This window comes from Boleophthalmus pectinirostris, unplaced genomic scaffold (assembly GCF_026225935.1).
Source record: "Boleophthalmus pectinirostris isolate CB_2022bp ecotype Guang Dong unplaced genomic scaffold, ASM2622593v1 HiC_scaffold_5, whole genome shotgun sequence".
NCBI classification, from domain to species: Eukaryota; Metazoa; Chordata; class Actinopteri; order Gobiiformes; family Gobiidae; genus Boleophthalmus; species Boleophthalmus pectinirostris.
In genome coordinates, this window is record NW_026571404.1 from 11,459,681 (window position 1) to 11,469,811 (window position 10,131).

Genomic DNA, 10,131 nt, shown 5'->3' on the forward strand with positions numbered 1-10,131 from the left:
AGGACTAAACCTGGACTGAACCAGGACTAAACCTGGTTTAAACCAGGACTAAACCAGGTCTAAACCAGGACTAAACCTGGACTGAACCAGGACTAAACCTGGTTTAAACCAGGACTATACAGGACTAAACCAGGTCTAAACCAGGACTATACAGGACTAAACCAGAACTGAACCAGGTCTAAACCAAGTCTAAACCAGGACTAAACCAGGGCTAAACCAGGACTAAACCAGAACTGAACCAGGACTAAACAAGAGCTGAACCAGGACTAAACTAGGTCTAAACCAGGTCTAAACCAGGACTGAACCAGGACTAAACCAGAACTGACCCAGGACTAAACCCGGTCTAAACCAAGACTAAACCAGAACTGACCCAGGACTAAACCAGGTCTCAGCCAGGACTAAACCAGGACTAAACCAGAACTGAACCAGGACTAACCCAGGTCTAAACCAGGATTAAACCAGGTCTAAACCAGGATTAAACCAGGACTAAACCAGGTCTAAACCAGGACTGAACCAGGTCTAAACCAGGACTGAACCAAGTCTAAACCAGGACTGAACCAGGTCTTAACCAGGACTAAACCAGGACTAAACCAGAACTGACCCAGGACTAAACCAGTTCTCAACCAGGACTAAACCAGGACTAAACCAGGTCTAAACCAGGACTGAACCAGAACTAACCCAGGTCTAAACCAGGTCTAAACCAGGTCGAAAACAGGGCTGAACCAGGACTAAACCAGAAACCAGGACTAAACCAGGACTAAACCAGGACTAAACCAGGACTAAACCAGGACTAAACCAGAACTAAACCAGGTCTAAACCAGCACTAAACCAGGACTAAATCAGAAATGACCCAGGACTAAACCAGGTCTCAGCCAGGACTAAACCTGAACTGAACCAGGACTAAACCAGGTCTAAACCAGGACTAAACCAGGACTGAACCAGGACTAATCGTGGACTAGGATTTGGAATCTAGGACCGCCCCTGAGAGAACATGAGCACCTCTGGCCCGTCCCAACATTCGGAACCGTAACGTTGGCGTTTCTCCGCTGCTGATATCGCGGTGATTTTAGCAAATTTGTATGAAGAAAAACCAAAAACCCACCACTTCAATCCAGGTTAAAAATACATTGTGACGCACTTTACTGACATTTGTACCGAGTAAAATATAAAAAAATTTTTACAGCAAAAAGCAACGCATTACAGTCATTTGTTACTTTTACAACGCTGGATATGCCCCTGAAAATATACAAACAGTAATAAAATAAATGATACTTCTCATGGTTAAAGTGCATATTTTGAAGACAAACACACGATGATCTGCAGTCTGTCCAAGTAAATATGTATTCTCAAGTGACCCCTCTCAGGTCAGCGAAACAGTGGCCTCAGTGTGCAGCGTGTAAACATTGTGAGTGTAAATCCAGTGGTGTGGTGGTGCTTTGAAGTAGGTAATTTAGGGTTTAATATATCAACACTGAGGTTAAAGTTCAAATATCACACTCACGTACTGTTCGACAGCTGACAGTCAGGTTCAACCACGAGTACACAGACTGGTACTGTACTGTACTGTACATGCACAACTCTCACTGTTTCCAACAACTGAATGTACTATTTCTACACAATAACTTTACATTTAATTTATATTTTTATTGAGATTTATTTAAAATAGCTACTTGGGTGTTTGCAGTTATGTTTGGAGGAGAATTTAGATTTTGGGAGGAAGATTTTTGACTATTTTTGTGTTAAATTGTGTTCAAAGTCTTTGTTAGTGTTCAGGAAATATAAAAATAATCAGAGCAATTTTAAGCTTTTTTGTGACAAATTATAATTGTAAAAAAATACATGTCTGTCTCAATTTATTTTTTATTTTTTATTGAGATTCATTTGAAATAGTTACTTGGGTGTTTTTGGGAGGAAGGAATTTGACTATTCTTGTGGTAAATTGTGTTCAAAGTCTTTGTTAGTGTTCAGGAAATATAATAATAATAATAATAAGAGGAATTCTAAGCTTTTTATGTGACAAATTATAATTCTAAAAAAAACATCTCTGTCTCCATTGATTTTTTATTTATTTATTTTTTTTATTTTTTTATTTTTTTATTCATTTGACATAATTACTTGGATGTTTTTGGGAGGAAGGGATTTGACTATTTTTATGTCAAATTGTGTTCAAAGTCTTTGTTAGTGTTCAGGAAATATAAAAATAATCAGAGCAATTCTAAGCTTTTTTGTGACAAATTATAATTGTAAAAAAATACATCTCTGTCTCAATTTATTTTTTATTTTATTTTTTTTATTGAGATTCATTTGAAATAGTTACTTGGGTGTTTTTGGGAAGAAGGAATTTGACTATTTTTGTGGTAAATTGTGTTCAAAGTCTTTGTTAGTGTTCAGGAAATATAATGATAATCAGACAAATTTTAATTTTTAATAATACAAAAAATACACACCTCTCTCCGCATTTATTATTTATTTATTTTTAATTGAGATTCATTTGAAACAGTTACTTGGGTGTTTGCAGTTACGTTTTGAGGAAAATTTTATTGTGGCTGAAAGGAATTTGACTATTTTTGTGTCAAATTGTGTTCAAAGTCTTTGTTAGTGTTCAGGAAATATAATAATAATCAGAGCAATTCTAAGCTTTTTATGTGACAAATTATAATTCTAAAAAAAACATCTCTGTCTCCATTGATTTTTTATTTATTTATTTATTTATTTTTTAGATTAATTTGAAATAATTACTTGGATGTTTTTGGGTGGAAGGAATTTGACTATTTTTGTGGTAAATTGTGTTCAAAGTCTTTGTTAGTGTTCAGGAAATATAATAATGAATCAGAGCAATTTTAAGCTTTTTATGTGACAAATTATAATTCTAAAAAAAATACATCTCTCTTTCTCCATTTATCTTTTAATTTATTTATTTATTTTTAATTGAGATTCATTTGAAATAGTTATGTGGATCTTTGCAGTTATGTTTGGAGAACAATTTAGATTTTGAGAGGAAGGAATTTGACTATTTTTGTGTTAAATTGTGTTCAGAGTCTTTGTTAGTGTTCAGGAAATATAATAATAATCAGACCAATTACAAGCTTTTTTATCTGACAAATTATAATTCTAAAAAAAAATACATCTCTCTCTCTCCATTTATTTTTTTATTTATTTATTTTTAATTGAGATTCATTTGAAATAGTTACTTGGGTGTTCGCACTTATGTTTGGAGGAGAATTTATATTTTGGGAGGAAGGAATTTATTTTTGTGTTAAATTGTGTTCAAAGTGTTCAGGAAATATAATAATAATCAGACAAATTTTAAGCTTTTTATGTGACAAATTATAAAAATACACATCTCTCTCTCTCATTTATTATTTATTTTAATTTTTAAAAATTGAGATTCATTTGAAATAGTTACTTGGGTGTTTTTGGAAGAAGGAATTTGACTATTTTTGTGTTAAATTGTGTTCAAAGTCTTTGTCAGTATAATAAAATATAATAATAATCAGACAAGTTTTACTCTTTTTTATGTGATAAATTATAATTCTAAAAAAATACATCTCTCTCTCTCTTTCTTCGTAGGACGATGAAGACTTCTTGTTCGAAAAAGGCGAACTGAACTTGTGGGCGGAGCCAGTGCAGTGGGTGAAGCTGCTGCACAGACACCTCAGCTCCTTAGTCCAGACCTTGGATCAGTCCCGAGACCCTGGATCTGGTCTAGACTCGTCCCGCGTCAGGACTCTGTCAGAACAGGCCCAGACCCAGAGCCAAAGTGCCCTCAAGTCCCTGTCGTCCCTCCCGTCTCTGCCCCAGTTCATCTGCCCCATGGAGCACGCCAGAGTCTCCCTCAGACACCGCAGGGCCCAGCTGACTTCACACGTACTACACAAGCTCAGGTAGAAAATAAAGCTGCACTATGTCACTTTACTGCAGGAGGGTACGCTACATGTGTGTCTATGAAGTTATTGCTTTGCCAGGAATGTTTCACAGTCTGTCTTGTGGCGTCACCTGCTTTTTTCCATGAAGATTTGTAAGTTTAATTCCATTCTGGACCAATCTCCAGAAAGCACTAACATCTAACATCTCCATAGAGACGAGAAGAGCCAGTAAAGTTACATAGTGCATCTTTAACATGTACTGCAAAATATTTTAGGGTCAGTTATGTTTTCAACAATCATGTCTCTGGAAAAGTCAGACTTAAAGGGAAAGAAACTTGATGATTCATGAACATTAGTTTTAGGTTGAATTTGTAGACTTTTAATACAATGTGTTGGTTATATTATTATTATATAACTGCAACAATAAAATGAAACAACTTTTAATAAGATAATACTGTAATATTGTTATATCTGAACATGGTCTTAAAAGCATCACCCAAATAAATGTTGTATTTTATTTTTTGTATTAGTTGGGAATAAATGTTTTAATTAAAGTAACAAGTCGGCTTGTATTTTTCATTATTCACCTTCTCTTACTGTTGATAATTTCTTTTTAATTCATTAACTAGAATAATTAGAGGACTGGTGATCTATTAGACCAGTGTTTCCCAAACTTTTTTCTGGGGACCCATTTTTTAAAAGTCACAAACCTTCGTGACTCGATTTTTTTAATGCTATTTTGCATGTTTTTTGTTGTTGTTTTTTTTAAAGCGTATGAACGCGTGTTGTGTATTATGGATGCGTAGTAATTGCACATGGGTGGGTCAGGATTAAACCAGGTCTAAACCAGGACTAATCTTGGACTTAAGAGAGAGAACCCCGAGCAAAGCAGTGTCTGCAAAGCGCGATCGGGTAATTGCCGCACTTATCACCATGAAGTGCAGAGCTCTCCTCCGGTCACCTCCGAGCCTGTACCAACAGTGAGTCCTGTTTCAGTTCTGGTTTAGTCCTGGTTTAGTCCCGGTTTAGTCCTCCTCTTCAGTCCTGGAATCAGTCGTAGGTTAGTCCTGGGTTAGTCCTGGTTTAGTTTTGATTCAGTCCATGACGTAGGCAGCGCAAAAGTTTGATATAATCTCGGTTTAATGGGCAGGTGCGGGCGGGTGCGGTGTTGTACTGCACGGGCGCGGGTCTCCAAAAATGGACCCATGCAGGACTCTGTGCTGTAGGGCTCCGTTATGGATTAAATGAATCTTCGGTTTGTTACATAAAGATGGAGGAAAATAACAAAAGCACGACAGCAGCAATAAGTTTTAAGAAGGATGCAAAAAGGGTTCTAAATGTGTGAGAAAGGTGTATAAAGTGTGTGGTGAGAGGTTTTACAGCCTTAAAACAGATATAATAACTGTAAAATATAAAGTTGACTACTTCAGGGATTTCACCTATCACAGGTTATTTTTAGAACGTAAATAAACGAGGGACCAGTCTATAGTACCAGTAGTTGGTTTGGCGTTTTTAGAATTAGACCTGGTGTTTTTTGCCCGCATAATGGGTGCAACGTTGGTCTGAAATTTTCATTAAAATGGTCTTAAAAAGATCTTTAAAAAGTCTTAAACAAGATTTGTGGTGTTAAACGTGTAAAAGAAACAAAACACATCTCCAGCTTTGACACAACATTATAACATAGATCAGAAAATGGCATAATATGGGCCCTTTAAAGCCAATACCAAAACCCTCGTGACTATAATGGTTTGTTTGCGAGCGCAGTTTGTGGACGAGTTCCTTTTGACACGTCACCACTTTTGTATTCAAGCCCGCGCTCTGGCCTCCACTGTGTGTTTATACGAGGTGCCATTTTCCTGCAATATTTAATTTACCGCTAAAGTCTTCCCATCGGAGCCTGTTTCTTACCCTCTAGTTTCGCTGGTTATGTAATTAAGACTCAGCACAATGCTCCACTGTCCTCCCCGTATGTACCGCGCATATGAGCCTGCACATGTGTTTGAATGGATTGTGGCAGCCATGTTTTCCCTGTTACTGTAAAGCTGATGTAATGTTTTGGAACGGAGCTACGTCCCCCAATGAAAACAAGAGCAAAGGGAGGGCAGTTTTTGTGGACAAGGACGCGTTCAAGGGATTTCTCAGGAGACTTGCCCTGTCTGTCCTTCACATTAGAACTATTTATCTCAACAGAGCAGAGCAAATAGTCCCCGGAGCAGCCGACTAATTTTAGGGTTGGTTGTAGTAGAATCCAAGCCGCTGGTGTTGCTATTTCTGCCCCATTTGAGAACATCTTATTTACCCAAAGTGGATCAAGGCCAAAAATGTGATGTTGCTTCTAAATAAAGAGACAGAGATGATGCAAATGCACAGTCAACAAGTTTTGAGAAAATATTGTACAGTTATTAAAAGGCCTGTATTATCCTATGTTCTGATCAATGTTGTTTCCTTGTCAAAAAACAAACCTGGAGTTGTGTTTTGTTTCATTCACACGTGTTTAACTCACAAACCCTGCAGATTTAGGTTAGGAGTTCTACCTTGGATGTGTCCCACTGTGTTTTTAAACTTAATTAAGCTTCACTTGAATCATTTGAGTGAGACCCTGTGTTGTCACAATCAGATGTTGTATTTATTTATTTATGTGTAGAGCCATGAATCTGAGTAAGCAAATCATTGAAGCTCTAGTGCAGGCATGTCCAAACTATGGCCCATGGGCCAAATGCGGCCCTTATAGCATCAATTAGAAATGAATGTTTTAAGTAAGTAAGTAAATCTTTATTTATATAGCACCTTTCGCAGATTAAAAAAATCACAAAACAACATAAACAAGAACAGAGGACAACTAAAAGCCTGTCTAAAGAGCAGTGTCTTGAGCTGCTTTTTAAAAGACTCTATAGAGTCTGCCTCACGTAGAGCTAGGGGCAGGGCATTCCATAATTTGGGAGCCACAGCCTGAAAGCACACGTCACCACGAGTTTTAAATCGGGTCTTTGGAACCATCAAGAGACCCTGACCAGAGGACCAGAGGTTGCGGCCTGAGGAGTAGGGGCGCAGTAAGTCACTGATGTACTGGGGCGCCTGTCCATTTAAAACTCTATAAGTTAAAACCAAAATTTTTAAATCAACACAGAACTTAACAGGAAGCCAGTGCAGTGAAGATAAAACTGCAAGTTCTTTGAAAATCTACTTTGATAAGGCAAATATTTAATATTTATTGTGTGGTTTTAAGGATCTTAGCATGAACTAAGACTGATGGCTCATTCTAACGTGTTAAACATGCACATATTTAAATATTCACTGTATCGAGCTCCAGTCTACAGCCCTCGATCAGCCCTCTGCTTCATCTGTATTTAGATATGTGGCCCTTGATGAAAAAAGTTTGGACACTCCTGCTCTAGTGTGTCCTGTGAGGAGCTCGGTCAGTTTCACCTCTGAGCTGCAGAGACACTGGCGGACTTGTCTGTACACATTATAACATGCACTGTGTTTACATTTTTTATTCTTACTATTTTCTTTTTAACGCTATGAACCAGATATTACGTGTTCTTAAGAAAGATTGAATTGAATTTGGATGATTTCGGCCCTAGAATTGCCAGGGTTTTGTTCTCTACTGAACAAAAAGTAAAGATTTGCTGTTAATTCAACCGCTTTGTGACATCACAAGGTGGAGCAGAACATTTTGAGCTTTGGAGATGCAGACAGACTAATAATAAAGAGTTACTCAAACGTGGGAATGAAACAAAACACAACTCCAGGTCTGTTTTTGATGAGGTTATGAGGTTTTGCATAATATAGGGTTTTTGAAGTAAATGCTGCCCATAGACAAAGGTTAATTGTAAAAATCTGTTATCGTATTGAAGTTGCGATTGTGTTGTTATAGAATTTGTAACTGACCCAATACTAAAAGATTAGTAGGGATGTAACAATAACCGAAATATGCTGATATCATATCGTCAAAAGTCTCTCAATAATATCACAGGGCTGTCACAATATATTGAATCACAAGTTTCTTTGCTTAAATGCATGGTTTTACAGTAGCATCAATTTAAAACCATAGGGAATTACATATCCCATGATTCATTTCAGCGCAGACAACATGAAGAAATATGTTTTTTACTTGAATTCTTGGGATTATGACAGAAATAATTTACACCAAAATCTTCTCAAGGTATTTTAAAAGCAAAAAAGTGTCCCATCTGCAATTATATTAGATTTTCCAAAATATCTCAATAAATATCGTACCGTGAGATGCATATCATGACAATATCATTTGGATATCGTTACATCCCTAAAGATTAGTAATCAATAACTTTTTTGTTAACTATAAATTTATATTGTCTTGGCAATAGCATTTCTTTGGACTTTGTGCATTCTTACAGAAAACATGTTGGACTTTGCTGACGTTGAGTTCTATAAGCAACAATCTTCAAAAAATATCTCAATTTAAACTATATTATTTACTACATAACACCTTGAAACATCATTTATAAACTTATCAAAAGCTCAAACTGATCCAAATTGATTTCATCACAAAACCAGCTTTACCTAGAATGATATTAATATATATTAGTTTGAGATAAAAAAAAAAAAAAATCGTCCTAAACATCCTTTTTGTTAATTATTATTGTGAATGTATCAGCACGACTCATTTTGGACACATTTAACATCTTATTAAAAACGAAAAATACTGATAATCTCTCCGTATTTCACAAACTAACAAATTCTGGTGACCCGTGGTGCTGTGCAACATTTTTACACCCTTCGGACCAAAATATCGTCCTTGATGTAGTGTCCTGGATCTGTCTGCCAACACTGCAGTCTTTCCACTCCCTGAGGTTTGTGAAGTCTTGACTGGACTCCAGCTGGTTTCTTCTGGGGTAGTTTGACATTTCGGTGTGGACGTCCTGGGAAGCTTACATCATGAGGGACAGGGGCAGCTCAGTGCAATTTGTAACCACACTGTTCACCGTGGACAAAGGGGAGACTGTGGAGGCAGGAAACTGGTTTGGAGGAACAACCAAAACATCTAATAAAATGTGTGTTACGTCTTCCTCGCATATTTAGAGAAGCTTTATAGAACATGTTTTCGGTTTTATTCGAGATTTGGGTCATTTGCTTTGACAATTATATATGTACAAGTGAAATTGTAAATGCAAACTTTTCTTTCTTGGAATTCTGTCATTGTTTAAAAGGGTTTGGCATTATAAGTACTTTTTATTTCAGCATAAATCCTTTCGGTCATGATCTATGGCGTTGTAATCTATGTTTTGTTTTGTTTTGTTTGCTGCAAAATGACTGAATAAAACAACAACAACTACTACTACTACTAGTACTACTACCTCTACTACTACTACAGTTTAAAGTTGCAATATATAACTTTTTCTGGTAAAATCTTCACCTGTTTGTCCTCTTAGAAATGTTTTTTGCTTTGCCAACAATGTTTCAAAGTAAGAAAATAGGCAAACTTGCAATTATTCAAGTAAAAATGTTGCTCAAAAGACATTTACAAACACGCATGAGTTCTTAATATGAGCCGGGTCGCCACTCCACAGACCTGACCTGTAACTTGACCTGATCTTGGCACATGCTTGTGTCCATCGTGTCCGATCATTTCAGTTTAATGCCGTACTGTGGGGCATTTCAGGCAAGACAAGTAGAGAACTCTCCTCCAAAAAACTTAGATAGTTCTTTATCTTTATCTCTTTCTTCTAGGTCCTGATTAATGATTACCAGCAATAACTATTGTTCCTGGAGTCCACATAGGGCACCTTTAATGCCTTAGAAAAAAAAAAACACAAAAAAACATTAGATTTATTTAAAAATGTATGTTATAATATTTGATTTTGACTTTGGGTCATGCTTTGATACCTTTTACTATAAACGGTTATTCCACTATTTTGAGAAAAAACAAAAATATAGTGACTACTTAACATTAATAATAAATAAAAGACATGTCAAAATAAAGTTTATTAATTTGTTGCAGCATTACATAATTCAGAAGTGTGTGTTAGATTGTGTGTTGTGCTCGTGTTTGTGCTTAAATATTACCTACGAAGCTCTTGTTTACCTGAAAGTGAATGCAGCTGCGCATATGGGGTGCTATCCATCACTGTATTATGTAACAGAGATTTGTAACAATAAAATAATCCCTAATTACACTAATGCATCTCTTAATCCTCCTTTCACTTTCAGACAGCAGGAGGCGCATTGGTTTTTTTGAGCGTCAGTCCCCTTTTCGAACCACAGGGGGCACTGTTGCTCCGCGTAA

The 10,131-nt window shown here is 36.5% G+C and overlaps 1 protein-coding gene across 1 annotated transcript in view; it reads left to right on the plus strand.

Annotated features, from left to right (window-relative positions):
- thada (THADA armadillo repeat containing) overlaps positions 1 to 4,395 on the plus strand; it is a 220,901-nt gene extending 216,506 nt beyond the window's left edge. The window contains 1 exon segment of the mRNA XM_055162731.1: positions 3,571 to 4,395. Coding sequence (XP_055018706.1) covers positions 3,571 to 3,888 — 318 coding nt within the window. The 3' untranslated portion in view covers positions 3,889 to 4,395.
- The last annotated feature ends 5,736 nt before the right edge of the window (positions 4,396 to 10,131 follow it).